Source organism: Tupaia chinensis, unplaced genomic scaffold, assembly GCF_000334495.1.
Source record: "Tupaia chinensis unplaced genomic scaffold, TupChi_1.0 Scaffold144255_1, whole genome shotgun sequence".
Taxonomy (NCBI): Eukaryota; Metazoa; Chordata; class Mammalia; order Scandentia; family Tupaiidae; genus Tupaia; species Tupaia belangeri.
In genome coordinates, this window is record NW_006204113.1 from 4,916,800 (window position 1) to 4,935,187 (window position 18,388).

The 18,388-nt window shown below is 36.8% G+C and overlaps 1 protein-coding gene across 1 annotated transcript in view; it reads left to right on the forward strand.

Annotated features, from left to right (window-relative positions):
- Positions 1-18,388, forward strand: part of SORCS3 (sortilin related VPS10 domain containing receptor 3) — a 589,937-nt gene that overhangs the window by 323,703 nt on the left and 247,846 nt on the right. Inside the window, exon 8 of the mRNA XM_006166440.1 lies at positions 8,894-8,967. Coding sequence (XP_006166502.1) covers positions 8,894-8,967 — 74 coding nt within the window. The remainder of the gene's footprint in view (positions 1-8,893; positions 8,968-18,388) is intronic.

The following is an 18,388-nucleotide window of genomic DNA, read 5'->3' on the forward strand; positions in this document are numbered from 1 at the left end:
TCCTCTTAACTCCATTATATGATCTTATTTGGATCCTTTTAGATGTGACAGATAGAACAATGCACACTGATCTGGGTTAGCTAATTGTACTTTTGTAGGAGGATGAGTTAATGTTTATGTTTCATTTCTAATATCTTTTTGGTGACCAGGATTGTTCACCTTTGTTAGCCACGATTTGGCATGAAACGTGTCCTTCAGGCCAGTTCCTCCCTCCTCATCCATTATGACTCACCCATTATGGACTCATGCCCATCCCAGCAGAACTGACCATTGCTTCCTTTGAGTTCTCTCAGTATTTCCTCATTACCTCATTAGCCTGGTCCTCTCTGTGTTGTATTAGCTTGTTGACATGCCTGTCTTTTTGCCTAGGATTTGAATTTCTAGTGATCTGGGAGCCTTGTGTTACTCATTTTTGTAGCATCACACCTAGGCAGTGAGCTTAACATATACTAAAGACTCAATATGAAAAAAGTGAATAAGCAAGCTTATATGCATTAATTAATTACAGGGAGTAATTTGCAGCAATTCAAAGATTGTTTATTCACCTGGCAGCATCCAGTGTCAGAGGAAAAAACAAAGACATAATATAAAGAGATGTACTTTATGATCCAGAGTCTTTGAAATGAAATAGGAGGGGCCATCTGGTGGCATGGTGGTTAAGGCAGCTGGATCCCACATGGCTGAGTATCTGGTTCCAGTCCTGAACATAGCAGCTTGGAAACACTCTGTGTGCTTGTGTGTGTGTGTGTGTGTGTGTGTGTGTGTGTACCCAAGATCCCGAGAGAATACAGGAGAAGGGATTGCAACATGGGGACCAATTTCTCACTTTTCCTCTCCCTTTTTCTCTCCAACGAGTGCACATGCCCTATAGCAAAATAACAAAAAAATAAAGACAAGAAATAAAAAGAAATAGAACAGAAGAGACTTCAGGGTATAGTTGTAAGATAAAATATAGGACATCCAGGTAAACTCAAGCTTTAGAATTTAAAAAAAGTATAAGTTTATTCCTAAGATTGAATGAGACATAGAATGCAAAAAAAAAAAAATTTCTCTTTTTTTTCTGAAATTCAAGTTTCCTGTATATTCTATACTTTTATTTGCTATATCTGACAACTTTACTTCAAGGTCAAATAATCTCACCTTCTACTCTAGCCAGGTGTACTGTACACCAAGATTCATGTCACAAATTGGTGGCCCTCAGGCAGCATCTGGCCATCTGGATCGAGACATTGCTTTCTGGCTCTGCAGTTGGTTTTAAATTTTTGAATTTGTTTCCAAAGTTGAAAAATGTAGAGATTTTTATATACCAATCTAAAATTTCAAGTTCTCCTGAAAAGCAATAAAACCTATCCACACTGTTTGTGTCTCTATCAAAGATACAGAAACAAAAGCTAGCCCCAGATGGCCAAGTGTTGTGTGTGTGTGTGTGTACCCAAGATCCCGAGAGAATACAGGAGAAGGGATTGCAACATGGGGACCAATTTCTCACTTTTCCTCTCCCTTTTTCTCTCCAACGAGTGCACATGCCCTATAGCAAAATAACAAAAAAATAAAGACAAGAAATAAAAAGAAATAGAACAGAAGAGACTTCAGGGTATAGTTGTAAGATAAAATATAGGACATCCAGGTAAACTCAAGCTTTAGAATTTAAAAAAAGTATAAGTTTATTCCTAAGATTGAATGAGACATAGAATGCAAAAAAAAAAAAATTTCTCTTTTTTTTCTGAAATTCAAGTTTCCTGTATATTCTATACTTTTATTTGCTATATCTGACAACTTTACTTCAAGGTCAAATAATCTCACCTTCTACTCTAGCCAGGTGTACTGTACACCAAGATTCATGTCACAAATTGGTGGCCCTCAGGCAGCATCTGGCCATCTGGATCGAGACATTGCTTTCTGGCTCTGCAGTTGGTTTTAAATTTTTGAATTTGTTTCCAAAGTTGAAAAATGTAGAGATTTTTATATACCAATCTAAAATTTCAAGTTCTCCTGAAAAGCAATAAAACCTATCCACACTGTTTGTGTCTCTATCAAAGATACAGAAACAAAAGCTAGCCCCAGATGGCCAAGTGTTTTGATGAAAATAGAGAAAATTTTATTGAATAAGCAGAAGAACTTAAGTATGTTAAGTACCAGCAAAATGAGTCTATGTCCTGAGAATTTAAATAATGGTTCTTGCTACTTTTCTTTCACCTTTCTAGCATATTCAAACTATGTAGTTGAGAGCATTTGAGTTCTTGATCTTCACTAGAATGTAAGAGATCTGAGATGGAGACTTTTTCTCTAAACTCACAGAAAAATGTTGCCTTCTCACAAAAGAATGGCATGTCTTTTTAAAAAGCTTTTGTCTTTTGAAAATAAATATCTTTATGACATAGTTGCCTTCTATCTGAAGGCAGAAGGTGACAGCTGAGGATAAAAGCTCTTTTCTGTGTTCCCGGAATTTAGAGGAATCTTGGGTGGGCTTGTCCCTACAGGCTATCCAGAGATACGTTCTTCGGAGAATGCATGTGTAAGGAACCAAAAGCACATGTTTGAAAAGACTCTCTGCAGCTGTGTGACCCTGGTTTGTCTCCTGTCTACTGTAAATACTGCTTCTACCTAGAAGATTTTCCCTGCAGCCCCACAGAGCCCAGCCAAGTCCTCCTACTCCAACCTCTGTGTCCCAAGGAAAGAGGTTGAGAGACCTTGTAGTAGAAACCAGCCTCATTTTATTTGAAAGAAGAAGACCATCGTGCACATAATTATGCTGAATCCTATCTAAACTCTTTAGGTTTTGAGAAAAAAGAAAAAAAAAAACAGGACAGTTATACAAGGGAGAGCTTTAATATACATCTGTTCCAATTCATCCTTCTCCCTCTCCTTGGGGGATACACTAGCTCAAGGAAATCTAGCCTGAACACTGAAAGATCCCATAAAATGAATATTCTGTTACTTCTGCTTATGTCTGGTTATCACCATAAGATCAATATGAATTCATATTACTTAGTATCCTTGAGGGTGTGGTGAAAATGCATGAGACCGAAATGTAGGTAAAAGAGTATTTGCCTTTCAACCACAGATGTAATAATCTTGCCCTAAACCAGACTTCTAGCCTTAAAACCAAATGCCTAGGTGGCTGTCATTATCAGCTCCCTCCAGCGGGCCTCCTCCCAGTGGTGGATGTGAGATGCCTCTGTTAGTTTCCTAGCCGGTTGGAACAAAGTACCATAAATGGAGTAACTTAAAACAATGGAAATGAATTGCTTCAGGTCTGGGGTCTAAAAATCCAAAACTGAGGATGTCAGAGGGCCAGGCTCTCGCTGAATCATGCGGAGAAAGCCTCCTTTGCCTTTTCCTAGTTGTTGGTGGTTTGCTGAAAATCTTCGGCCTCCCCTGTTGTCACCTGGAGGCTCTCCGAATGTTCTCCCATCATTTTTCCTCCGTCCCTATCTTCCTGTGACTCCCGGTGTCTTCTTTTGAGGACACCAGTCATATTGGATTAGGGCTCACCCTGAGGACCTCATTTTTAACTAGATTGCCTCTGCAAGATCCTGTTTACAAATGAGGTCACCGTCTGTCAGATGTGGGGTTAGGACTTCGATACCTTCTTTGGTGGACACAGATCTGACCCAGAGCAACTGTGTGATCCTCCTCTTGTTCTGAGCTGCTTCTTTGAACTTAAGCTTTCTAGGTACAACCTGTTGTTCTTTCTGTGGAATATTCCATTGATTAAATTGCCTCTTTAGTCCTTCAGCTATCAGATGCTTTCCCCTGGCAGGCTGATGTAATTAGGGAACTAATAACTGAATCAATAAGGAAAAGAGTGTGTTCTTTCATATTTTCCAGCTGTTCTGATGATTCATTTAGGACTCATTCTCTGTGTGTTATTACTCAATATGTGCTTGTTAAGAGATACGAGGCCATGACATATAGTGGAAAAAGGAAAAGGAGAGGATCTGGATTGCTCTCTGATTATATCCAGGAATGTTATATTTGTAAGTAGAGGGCATCATGAGACAGGGCATGGAGAATGGTTACCTTTGTCTATTACTCTGTATAAACAAAGAATGATTTTATTATTATTATTGTTATTATTATTTAGAAAACTCACTCTGTTTTAATGTTGCATGCAATATATTGGCTTGTTGCTATCCAGGACAATATAAACACAAAAGTGAGCTGGTTCAAGGAAGAATTTGCCACTATTCATATTCATTTCTATGAAGTCCTACTTTGTGGGAAATCCCATATTGCTTTGTCACATTTCAGTTTCCTCTTGAAGAAATTGCAATTTTAATTCTTGTTTTTTTTTTCAGAAGATTATTTGAAAGAGAACTATAATATATAAACTATAATTTGTTAAAAATTGTGTAACACTTTAAATAAAATTGATGGCAATATCTGTTTTACAATATTTGTAAATGAATAATAATCATGAGCATTTTCATATTATTGGATAATCTTCTAGGGCTTACTAATGAATGTTCACTCATGTGTTTCTGTTCTCTTTGAATGTTACAGATTTTATTTTTTGATTATGAAAGTAATACAGGTTCATCATAATTTTGTAAATCTAGATGACCAAAAGAAGAAAATACTAACTGCCTCCCATCTTATAATTACAGGGTTAACTGGTATTTATATTGCAGCATACATTGCGTGACAGTGTAATTGTATACATTTACATTTTTTGCTGATCGTGGAACTTTTTGTCTATAACTCCAGCACATAGCTCAGTGCCTAGACTATAATAGTAATTTGATGTACTTCTAGTGAATGAATGTATATATGAATAAGTGAAGGAGTGATTAAATAAGGAAATGGATGAACAGGTAGGGGTATGTATGAGTATAGACACTGCAGAGATTCAACACATGGCAGAATAAAATATGCTTCAGATTCAGCAATTTACCATAGATTGAGAGACAAGGTAGCTAACCCAAGGCCCTTAATGAATAGGAGTCTGCTCCTTCTGTTCATCTGAATCAGCCTCTAGGCAGAGAATTCAATTTAATTTTTTCCCCATCAGTCAAACTGAAGAGCTGAAAAAGCAAAACCAGAGACAAGGGAGGCAGTAGGTGGAACAGGCTTGGATGAAATCTGCAACTGATTTTTCATTCTTCCTGTGGTAGGAAGAGCATAGCTGAAAGGAACCATGCTTTTCCCAGGGGTGAGCCCCAGCAAAAGCTATGGTGGATGGTGTCTGCCACCAGCAGGATCCTCCACGGTGGAAGGACTGATAATTTCCCTGGAGGACTGAGACTCTAGCCGTGTCAGTGTGACCCTCACGGATTCTCCGGGCCTGTCTCTATACAGTTTGCGGTAGAGGAAGGTACAATCATGCTGGGTTTCATTTAAGGAATTTGGGGCTCTATTTGCTGTGATTGGAGTCAAGGCAGATGGAAGGCTGATCTTTGGGTTATAGAAGGCTCTAAACCAAAGTGTCTGTTTTATTTCATTAGAAAACATGTATCTTAAATCTGAGCATCTATTTTTTAGACACTTGGCATGGGGAGGACAGGGATCCAATTTCTTAAAACTCTATGTAGAGGACCAACTTCACGGCAGAGTGATAATGCACTGTTCAAGAGAAGGCAGAGCTAGCATGGTGACTGTGGTCTGAATCCCCAGCTCAGTCATCCAGAAAGACATCAGGCATGTGCATGAGTGCCCCAGGTCTGATGGGCTGAAGGACTGAGGAAGGGGATTATACTGTGACCAGACCCTTGTGAAGAGTGTTCCTCTCTCTTCCTCTCTCACTCTTTCTTTTTTTCTCACATGTACAGGCATGCACTCTGTCATGAGTGAACAAATGTTTCATGTAGGAAACATGGAAAACTCATCCTTGCATTACATATGAGGATATAGTCTCCCTAATGGCATGGTATGGTCCTCATGAACCTTTTCCTTCCTCCTACACTCTCAATATAAATATACATACAAATGGATATAGACACATCCACAATAGAAAGATGGATAGATAGAAAGACAGACAGATAGATGGATAAGCACTCTGCACCTTTTACATTAACAACAGTCATTACATCCTTCCTCTCTCTTTAAAAGGCTCCCATAAGCCACGCTCCAGAACTAGGTCATACTGTCCCTTTTTCTCTTGTCTCTACTACTCTATACATCTCCATCTGCCCCTTCTCCCTTCCATACCACCTCTCTTATAAGGCCTAACTCAAAATATATTTGTCCAGAAAGACTTCTTGTCCCATTTCTACCCCTTTTTTTCTTTCTTATGTCTCAACTTCGAGAACTTTAGCCTTTGCCTCATGTTTCTCTTTGACATGGTGCACTTGTATGATTATTTAGAGTTCATTGAGAGGTTACCCTTCTTGTTATCTAAATCACTGGATATGGCCCTCTGTACCATGTAACTGAATATTGTTTTAGTCACTAAGTTAGTGAATAAAGACAGACTGGGATGGGGAAGAGTTTTGCCTATTTTTCTTACGTGCGTAATTGAACCCGAACAGTAGATAGTACTTCCTTATGGAATGAGAGCACAGTTTGGATAGGTATTATGAGAGTTTGTGTAGACCTGGTGTAGTGTAGTAGAAATCTGTGATGTGCCACGTCAGGATTAATATCTAGTGTTGATGTATTTGTTGTAGTCGCTTGGTAGCACAAAGTGTCAGTCTTTCATCTGTGAAACTGGAATGTTGATATATATCCTTGACTACCTGACAGGCAACCTGGAGGGTCAAAAGATACTATATACACACATACAAGTATATGACTATATATGAACTATATATGTACATATAATGACATATATATATATATATATACACACACACATAACTATACATGTGTATATGTGTGTATCATTTACTAGACAAAACATTTTTTTCATGGTGCTAGTGTTCAGAAATATTTGTTGAATTATGTTGAAATGAGCTAAAGCTTTACTGAGCCCAACAAAACTCTGAGATTTCCAAAAGCTCATACAAAAAGTTATTTTTGTGTGAGTTATATGGTTATTGGTTTAGAACTTTACAGAGGGGGAGGTTCTCTGGGTGTGGCATATTGGTGAAAATATACCCATAGATGAGCAACTATTAGGAATATGATTACAGAAAGATATTTCAACTAATCTCTAATTTTTATGAAATTTAGGGCTACCTCTTCCTGGCTTCCTCAATTTTCTCACCTGTGAGAGTCTAGGAAACATAAACATGGTGAAATTCTTGTGGAACACTAGGCATCATGATGCCATGGAAGGAGACTTGAGTCAGGCATGAGAAAACTTAAAGCTCAGTTCCTTTAACCAAAACTTAAGTTCTCCCAGATTAGGTTTCAGTAACTATGAAACAGAATCTTTGTATGTTAAGTGTCAGGTACAGTACAGCCACTGATACACAAAAATGGATAAGGAGTGGTCCCTGCCCCCTTTGGACTCAGTCTAGCAAGAGAGAGGCGTGCCAACCAGTATTGGCTTACTGTGAACAGGTTCTTAGAGGCAGACAGTAAATATAGTGGCGGCACTGTGGAGGGAGTGATTAACTCTGCCTGGGCAGATCAGAGAATGTTTGAGAGCAGGGATTTAAGTCAGTAATAACTGCCCTACTTTCTCTCAGATTGTTGTAAGGCTCAAATGTATGTGAAAGAGCAACATGGTGGAGTTATTATTATAATTATTCAATTGTCACTCAAATTCAAAGACTGTACTTCTAGACATTCCATTGAAAATAAATCTAATACTCCTAGTTAGTCACTTACAGAGATGCTGGTTTACTCCTAATGTGTTATAAAAGGGTCAACCTCTGTAGTCATAACGTAAGTGAACATGGAATCTGACTCCATTAGCCATGCATGGGCTTGTTGTTTTATTTTTTGAAGTTCTGGGGGCTCATCTGGAATTTTTCCTTATTCCATAAGTTACTGTCTGTTGTTACCTACCTGTTTTAATTACTAATTTACACAACAGATATTTAATGAATATGTTTTATGTATTCAAGAAATAGAAGCATGGCTAAATAGCATGAGTAAATCTGAAAGACATAAGCGTACATGACCTCATGATAAGTGCTCAACGTAATCAAAAGATGAAAAAGCAGAAGGATGAGTGTCCTGAAATGGTTAGAAAAGGTTTTGTGGAAGAAGCAAATTTGTGCTGGATAGGTAAATTTTACTTAGACATAGAATGGACTAGTCTTTCTATTATGCAGAGATGTGGAAGTATAATTAAGCATGGGAGTATAAATGTATAATTTCATTTCATTTAGATGGTACATGGGAGCAGAAAGAGATAATGTGAAAGAACACAACATTTTGCATATAATATTAGCTCTGATACTAGCAAATGAACCTCTCTCTCTCTCTTTCTCTTCCTCTCTCTCTATCTTTCTCTCTCTTCCTCTCTCTCTCTTTCGCATTCTCTCCCTCGCTCTCTCTCTATATATATGTATATGTGTGTATATATATGTATATATATTAATCTCCCATTTTCCCTAAGGGTACAAAATCAGTCTCTTTCTTATCTTCATATCACATAGAGTACTTTACATGTAGGAGTTTGTTCAACATATAATTTAAAAATAAGCATTGTCTAGTTGTGTTAAGTGTAGTTAGAGACAGAGAATTTGAAAAGAGAAGACATAATATCACTAAAGGATTACTTAGAATATAGACAATGACAGTGATGGCCACGGGAAGTGAATTTAGACTCAGCTCAAGAACATTAGTCAGTATTAGATATATATTGAACATGTGATATATTTATATATATATTGAACATTTGCTCAGTGCTAGAAGGCACCATGATAAATATAGCATGATCTTATTTCTACCCTACCCTTTAAGTAGATAAAATTCCAAACTTTTCTTCTGCTGTTGGGGTGGCCTAGTGGGAGGATACCTTTGAGACTTACGCTCTTCTCACTTTATTATTTTGCAGCTCTACAGCTCCATGGACTTTGGCAGACGGTGGCAACTCATGCATGAACGCATCACACCCAACAGGTTTTACTGGTAAGATTCATTTGCACATTCATCACTCTCTGGATACAGAATTTTCAGACCTCACAATTCTGATACCTTCAGCAGTTGAAGACAATTGTGTTCTACCCTTTGCTACTCAAAAAGTAATTTGTGGGCCAGCAACATCAGTATCACCTGGGAGCTTGTTGGAAAAGCAGAATCTCAGGCTCCATAAAGACTTGCAGAACTGTAATATGCATTTAACATGGTCCCTTGGTGATTCATGAGCACATTAATGTTTGAGAAGCACTAGGCTAGAGAACTTCATGAGAAGGGTCATGACCAGGTATTCTTAGCTACCTACTAACCTCCCCTCTTTTTAGAAAAGTGTATAGTTTATGTGTCTATTTTAAAAAGCAATATTTGCTAAAATATACTATGAAGAACATTAATATCACAAAATGCATCTTCTATCATAGGATTTTCTATGGGCAAAGAAATTTAAGTAATGACAGTTAAACTCTATATTTTTGGAGATGCATGATTTGTATGAGAATATTAAATGCTCTAGAGAAGCTCTGAGTGAAGAAGCCTGACAAAATTTAAGTCACTAAGTCCCATATTTATTTCACTACAGAAGCCTTTTCTTACATCATATCTGATAAATCTTTCAGAATCACTCCTGTGGGGCATATTTTGAAAAATCTTTTGTGCCAGCCATTAGCATGGTGGTTAAGGTACTGGATCCCACATGGCCAACTACGTGTAGTCATAACGTAAGTGAACATGGAATCTGACTCCATTAGCCATGCATGGGCTTGTTGTTTTATTTTTTGAAGTTCTGGGGGCTCATCTGGAATTTTTCCTTATTCCATAAGTTACTGTCTGTTGTTACCTACCTGTTTTAATTACTAATTTACACAACAGATATTTAATGAATATGTTTTATGTATTCAAGAAATAGAAGCATGGCTAAATAGCATGAGTAAATCTGAAAGACATAAGCGTACATGACCTCATGATAAGTGCTCAACGTAATCAAAAGATGAAAAAGCAGAAGGATGAGTGTCCTGAAATGGTTAGAAAAGGTTTTGTGGAAGAAGCAAATTTGTGCTGGATAGGTAAATTTTACTTAGACATAGAATGGACTAGTCTTTCTATTATGCAGAGATGTGGAAGTATAATTAAGCATGGGAGTATAAATGTATAATTTCATTTCCTTTAGATGGTACATGGGAGCAGAAAGAGATAATGTGAAAGAACACAACATTTTGCATATAATATTAGCTCTGATACTAGCAAATGAACCTCTCTCTCTCTCTTTCTCTTCCTCTCTCTCTATCTTTCTCTCTCTTCATTTAGATGGTACATGGGAGCAGAAAGAGATAATGTGAAAGAACACAACATTTTGCATATAATATTAGCTCTGATACTAGCAAATGAACCTCTCTCTCTCTCTTTCTCTTCCTCTCTCTCTATCTTTCTCTCTCTTCCTCTCTCTCTCTTTCGCATTCTCTCCCTCGCTCTCTCTCTATATATATGTATATGTGTGTATATATATGTATATATATTAATCTCCCATTTTCCCTAAGGGTACAAAATCAGTCTCTTTCTTATCTTCATATCACATAGAGTACTTTACATGTAGGAGTTTGTTCAACATATAATTTAAAAATAAGCATTGTCTAGTTGTGTTAAGTGTAGTTAGAGACAGAGAATTTGAAAAGAGAAGACATAATATCACTAAAGGATTACTTAGAATATAGACAATGACAGTGATGGCCACGGGAAGTGAATTTAGACTCAGCTCAAGAACATTAGTCAGTATTAGATATATATTGAACATGTGATATATATATATATATATTGAACATTTGCTCAGTGCTAGAAGGCACCATGATAAATATAGCATGATCTTATTTCTACCCTACCCTTTAAGTAGATAAAATTCCAAACTTTTCTTCTGCTGTTGGGGTGGCCTAGTGGGAGGATACCTTTGAGACTTACGCTCTTCTCACTTTATTATTTTGCAGCTCTACAGCTCCATGGACTTTGGCAGACGGTGGCAACTCATGCATGAACGCATCACACCCAACAGGTTTTACTGGTAAGATTCATTTGCACATTCATCACTCTCTGGATACAGAATTTTCAGACCTCACAATTCTGATACCTTCAGCAGTTGAAGACAATTGTGTTCTACCCTTTGCTACTCAAAAAGTAATTTGTGGGCCAGCAACATCAGTATCACCTGGGAGCTTGTTGGAAAAGCAGAATCTCAGGCTCCATAAAGACTTGCAGAACTGTAATATGCATTTAACATGGTCCCTTGGTGATTCATGAGCACATTAATGTTTGAGAAGCACTAGGCTAGAGAACTTCATGAGAAGGGTCATGACCAGGTATTCTTAGCTACCTACTAACCTCCCCTCTTTTTAGAAAAGTGTATAGTTTATGTGTCTATTTTAAAAAGCAATATTTGCTAAAATATACTATGAAGAACATTAATATCACAAAATGCATCTTCTATCATAGGATTTTCTATGGGCAAAGAAATTTAAGTAATGACAGTTAAACTCTATATTTTTGGAGATGCATGATTTGTATGAGAATATTAAATGCTCTAGAGAAGCTCTGAGTGAAGAAGCCTGACAAAATTTAAGTCACTAAGTCCCATATTTATTTCACTACAGAAGCCTTTTCTTACATCATATCTGATAAATCTTTCAGAATCACTCCTGTGGGGCATATTTTGAAAAATCTTTTGTGCCAGCCATTAGCATGGTGGTTAAGGTACTGGATCCCACATGGCCAACTACGTGATTTCAGTCCCAGACCTGGTGGCTTGAAAAGCATGGTAGGTATATGAGCGTGCATGCCAAAAATTTTGAGAGGAGGAGAAAGGATTGCAGCATGACCAACTACCCTGCGTGGTGCTTTCTCACCTTCCCTCTCTTTCGATTTCTCCCTGTCTCTATCTGGCAAGTGCATATGGGTATAGAAAAAGTGAAAATTAAAAACAAAATAATGGGAGCAAATACATGTTTCAGACAAAAAAGTTAGCCCTTCTGCTGAATTACGAAATGTTTTATTAATTTTAAAATTAATTAATTAACTAATTAATTAAATTATTTCACATATATACATATATGTCTACCTTTTTTTTTAGTTTGGTTGTAAGAAGTTTAGCATAAATTTGCCTTTTAAACTTTCCCACTATAATGTGAAAATTCTCACTTGCATCTTGCTTTCATTTTAGCAGAGGTATTGGCCAAAGGTACAGAAATCAGAAAGAATACTACAAAGTATAGAATATGCTTAATTATGTGCTTAAGTAATTAAACAAAAACATAACTTGCAATATTTGAAAGTAGTGCCTATTCCATGTCTCTCTCTCTCTCTTTTAGAGAGAGATTTTTGTTATAGGATGAGGGCACTCACCTGAGAGATAGAAAGCAAGAAATCATTCCCTAGGGGGGATGGCCATGGCTCAATCCCTTCTCCTCTATTCTCCTCTCGGGGTCTTGGGCATGCATACCCCATGCCCAGCGTGAGTTTCAAGCCTCCGGGTCCTGAACTGGAACCACGAGCACCTGTGTGGGAGCCCGGCAACATAATCATTATGCCATCTGATGGTCTCTCCATCTCCCTTTTTAAATATCTTATTCCAGTTCTCTTAAAAAGTCATGTGATAACCGTCTGTGTGTTACAACAACATAGAGGTGTTGGGGGGTTTGTGTGTGTAGTAGTGTGTGTGTATGTGTGTGCATGCACGCGCTAATGACAAATACCTTGTACATGTACACATTCACACCAAAATCTTTTCTGATCCCTCTGCACCCATAAATCTATGTCTAGGATTAAAAATGACAATTGCCCAAACATACTCTGAGTATCAACTGTGTTTTTTGTACATTCAGAGTAGCTTGGAGAGAAAAAGGAGTTGGCGTATAACCACTCCTCACTTAATGATCCACCTGTTAAATGATTTCTCATATTTAGGACTACCACAGGGAATCCTCTTTCTCAGTCTTTTGGAGTTTGTGTGTCTCAGGAAAATCCCCTTTATCAGTCTTTGTTTAATTTCTACAATCAGTTAGTATTCACTACATGGAGCTCCTATAATGACCTCAAACCCCTACCACACTTTAAAGGATTCAATGACTAAAATATTAATCTGAATGTCTTTTTTATAAATTGACTTTAAATTTTGGGTGCGTCATTTTTATAATTGTTGCTGAGATGCAAATGCAAACAAAGTTTTCTTTTGACTTTTTCATTATTCAGAGTAAATACAAGTGATTACGCCAGATTTCTATCATCGTGTTGTGTTGTCTTGTCACTTTCTGGGTCATATCTAAGGTATGCTTTTTGTATGGATAGAATTGCATTACTTTAGTGTGGTATGTGATATCTGCTAAAAAATACATAGTCTATGTTGCCACGACACACCACAAGACATCCACCTTTAAGTTCTGTGCTTCCTGACCAATTGGCTCAACTACTAGGTCATAGGAGCAGAACTTGGTCATTAAGTGAGGCGTGCTGTATTACTCTCAGTTCAACACCTGGACCATCCTCAGTATTTTTGCCCTTTATAGGCCAATTATTATTCCATCTGAAATTATCATTACATCTGTTATTTGGTCTGTGTTTGGAATCATTAAGATTTCTTAATAGGCTAAGGAAAAATGAAATATTTGTTTCTGTGACATTCTAGCCATGTGACTGTAACCTCTGCTCAGCTGAGATGGATTAATATCTCAGTTTGTTACTCTCAGACATTCCTAAAAAAAAAAAAAAAACAAACAAAAAAAAAAAAAAAAAACCAAAAAAAAAAAAAAAAACAAACAAAAAAAAAAAAAAAAAACCAAAAAAAAAAAAAAAAACAAACAAAAAAAAAAAAAAAAAACCAAAAAAAAAAAAAAAAACAAACAAAAAAAAAAAAAAAAAACCAAAAAAAAAAAAAAAAACAAACAAAAAAAAAAAAAAAAAACCAAAAAAAAAAAAAAAAACAAACAAAAAAAAAAAAAAAAAACCAAAAAAAAAAAAAAAAACAAACAAAAAAAAAAAAAAAAAACCAAAAAAAAAAAAAAAAACAAACAAAAAAAAAAAAAAAAAACCAAAAAAAAAAAAAAAAACAAACAAAAAAAAAAAAAAAAAACCAAAAAAAAAAAAAAAAACAAACAAAAAAAAAAAAAAAAAACCAAAAAAAAAAAAAAAAACAAACAAAAAAAAAAAAAAAAAACCAAAAAAAAAAAAAAAAACAAACAAAAAAAAAAAAAAAAAACCAAAAAAAAAAAAAAAAACAAAGCAAAACAAAACAAAAAATACAAAAAGCTTCTGTTAAGGCAGTCAACCAGCCAGGGAGTCAGGTTGATAGAGAGGAAAGTGCACTAGATTGGATGAGTCTAGACATCCTTTCTGATGGAAATTAAACTAAGTGAATGAGGAGCAGCATTCTCCTACCTTTTGCAAAGAGCAAGAGGAGACTGCTCCAGCTGCTGTCAACGTCTCCATTTCCTTGCGTAGCAGAACGAATAAATCCCCAGATCCTGATAATTGTGTTTTGTCTTTCCTTTGCTCTGCGTTTCTTTCACATATGCCCCATGGGGAAATATAAAAGTTATTGCCTATGCTGGCTAGCCAAGTGGTAGCTGAACATTCCACTTTTGTAATTATCACTTCTCTGTTTCTGATGTATAATTGCCTTGATTATTCTTTCAGATGTCATAGGAGTCACAGAGGATGAACTCATTTTACACAGACCTTTTTTCCCAAAGACAGAATCCAAGGTTATCTAAAACTGTAAACCACATATGTTGAAGAGACCTGGTTTATATAGGTTAGAGGTAGATATAGTAACTTGGCTATTCCTTGAGGAAAGACAAAATTTACATGTCCCTGGGTTTAGAGAAAACTTTGGCCTACATTGGAGCCTATTCAACCTGTGTTTCTTCATCCACTTAATGGGAACCACATTTTTCTTGACAATTTCATAGCATTTTTGAAGGGCTGAGTTTTGACCAAATGGCCAGCTGGCATTGTCACTTCTCCATTTCATCTTTAAGATTAGTAAATTATAAGTTTTTGTGTACTGTGTTTATTAGAAGTTTTCCAGGGCATGACATTTCAGTGATTTGTCATTTTGCTGGAGTATGAATATGAATCCCGTGCATGGGATGTATGCCCACAGACTGTATGTCCATAGGCATCTGATACCAACTGAATGGATCTAATTTATCTCCAAGAATCTACATGTCTGCATACTATTCTCTACTCTTTGTTGAGTCAATTCTTATGTAGTTATAAAAACAAAACAACAAAAAACCCTAAAACTACATCTTTGGTAGTGATGGTCCAGGGTGAAATGGAATTGAGGTTGGTGGGGGAACTAGCTGGGGGAAGCAGTCATAAAAATGAAATGAAAGATGTTAGAAAGACTTTTAACTTATGGGATATTGATAGAGTGGACATGTGGTCAGAAAAAAAATTATTCAAGTATTGTTGATGATTTGGACATTTGCTAATGTCTGAGGGATACATCTTTCTTGAGTGTTAGGCTTCTCTCTGGCCACCTTCAGTTGATGACAAGTAGTAGCTTAGAGGGAAATGCATGGGAAATGCACTGTGCTCCAGATATTATTCCCAAAGGTGCAGGAGGAAGGACCACATGCACGTCCGCTATCTCTTCTCTCATCTATATGGTGATTGTTGCAATGGTTGGGAAAGTTCATTGGGAATTGTAGTAGGCTATCCTTATTAGTCATTTCTTCTTTTGTGCCCCACACTGCTAGTGGTTTAGGCAGGGCATGGGTCACAATATTTATTAACAAATTAATAACAAAACCAACAATCAATAACAAAAGCTTCATCTAGAGATAAAAGTTTCTTTATGAATTCCAGGTTCTGACTCCATTGGTAGTGGTCACCTGGGACTGTCACACTGCAGAGTGAATCAGACATCAATCTCATGCCCCCAAGAAGAGGAACAACTAATATGAAAGCTCCTTTTTTGGAGGGGACCCTTTTACTCACTTGATAACTGGTCACCAGGTGACCACCAGGTCTTTCTAGTGCTCCTTATGTATCATCCCAACTGCTGTGGAAATTATAATTCACAGGGAGACCACACAATTGGAATTGGTGTCCCTAATGTATTCACTTAATTCTTTCTAGTCTCTGCTTGGGGCCAAATTATTGTCATTGGGAAAATTTTTTGTTTGTTTTAATATATGTATCCTACTGAGCTGCAAATGATAAGTATTGCCACTCTTCCCTTGAGAGATATATCTAACCGGCAGGCACATTCTATAATGGGAAGATTGTTTTCTTTGCATATACAATGTGAATACTCATTGTGGTTCTCAGCTTTGCCTAGGGCCCCACATTCCCTCTCGGGATCCCTTCTTTTCAGGCATCTTTCTTCGTGAGGTCACAGGTGTATTAGGCCTTCCAAATTCTCTGTGTAACTGGACTGGCCCCTAAGTGCTTCTGGTCTCTACTTTTGCTTTATAGTATTATGAAAGAGGGAAAAGATGGCTTTTATGCCTCCTTTTTTTTTTTTTAATTTCTCTCATCTTCTGATTTTTTTTTTATTATTATCATAATCTTCTTTATATTACATTGGATTACATATAACTTTACATTGACTTCCATTGCTTTTTCAAAAGGGAATGCCATGCATGTCAGTCAATACAGAGGCATCGATCTCCCCGCTTTATCATTCAAAGTCTTTTCCATGCATTTCCCAATAATTATTATTATTATAATTTTTTAAAACAGTCAATCACTATTTCTCATTTTGCTTGTTAAAAGACTTCACCCATCATGAAATACTTCCCAGTCCAGTCCAGTTGAGAATACTATACACGTCATCTTCAACAGATAATAAACCATATCTGTTTCTCACTAACATCCCCTCTATTGTTCACTTGCTATCTTTCTCTATCCTCTTCTCTTTTTTTTTATAAGTCTTCCTCTTTCTCCCTTAATTATTTTCTCTCCTAGAGAATCAGGGTCCCTTTTTGTTGTTGTTGTTGTTCCTCTTTCATGTCCTCATTGCAGGGAATGTTCTGGTGAATAAATAATGGACCCTAAGACGTCAAGGTTTCAATTTTTATCCTTTTTTTAGAAAAAAAAAAATTAGGTTGCAGTATGGACTGGTTATGAGAGTGAGAAAGCCTTTAACAGAGCAGTAAGTGTGATGGAAGTTCTAGATCAGACCGTATTAGAGAATGTAGGAAAAAGGTGTCCTGGAGTCTGCTCTTTGAGCTGTTGTGATGTCTACTTGCGGGCTGACGAGTTCAGGAACAGGCAGGATGGGCTCCAGCTCTCTTTATCTACTTTGCTTTTAGTCTACCTGCATGCTGTAGACTTCTAGGGCCATTAGCAGCTTCTCATTGACTCTTTCAAGTGGGCCATATGAGGGCAGGAAGAACAGAAAAGCAAAGCATGTCCCTCCTGGCATGTGTAAGCATGAGGGTCCAGGAAAGTGTCATTTAACAGAGAAAGTTGTGATATGGACAAAGATGACAGACTGAGAGTCCCTTCATTATATTTTCTCCTTTCCAATCTCTCATCGTTTATATTTTCCCCAGACTCTTTTTGTATGCATGTATTCCTTTATATGTAGCCTAAACATATTACATGTGAATTTTATAATCTGCCATTTCCCTCTTAATGTTCTATTATAACAAATTTTATGTCATTGTAAAATTTTATAACTATCAGTTTTAATTATCTGTGCAACATTTTATTATGCAAAGATACATACTTTATTACTCTGTTTTATTTTTATTGGACTTTGAAAATTTTCACATTTTTCATTACCATAAATAATGGTTTTGGTGATAATTTTTATGCATAGTTCCTTAATATCTAGGATTGTTTTCTTGGACCATTGTCATAGGTAGCTGAAATAAAAACTTGGCCCAACTGTGGTGGCTGACACTGCTAAGATGCTTTGCTTTACAGGCTGGGATCACAGGGGAGACCTGGGTTAGATTCCCATTCCCATTCCAGGAACAGTAGTGCATATCTGTAATCTCAGCCAGTGAAGGAGGCTGAGATAGAAGGATCACAAGCTCCAGGCTGGCCAGGGAAATGTACTCAGACTGTCCGAAAAAGCTGCGTATAGGGGCCTGTGGCTTATAGTCCTGGGTCCTCAGGAGACTGGAAGATCAGAACACAGCAAATCTTTATCTAAAAAAAAAAAAAAAAAAAAAAAAAAATCCAGATAAAAACCTTGATTACATTTTACTAATCTCATCAGAATGTCTCATTTCTATGGTGCTACCTAAATTGAACACAGAAAGCATTTCAGAGCCCTGTCACTTTTTACTTAATGTTTTCTTGATAGGGGGTTGCCAAGCAGTATTATGTCACACAATTCAGGTCGGGATTCCCTAAAGCTCCTCTGTCCATATCTGTCTTTCTGAAGCCCAGATTATCATACTTTCTCTTCTTCTCT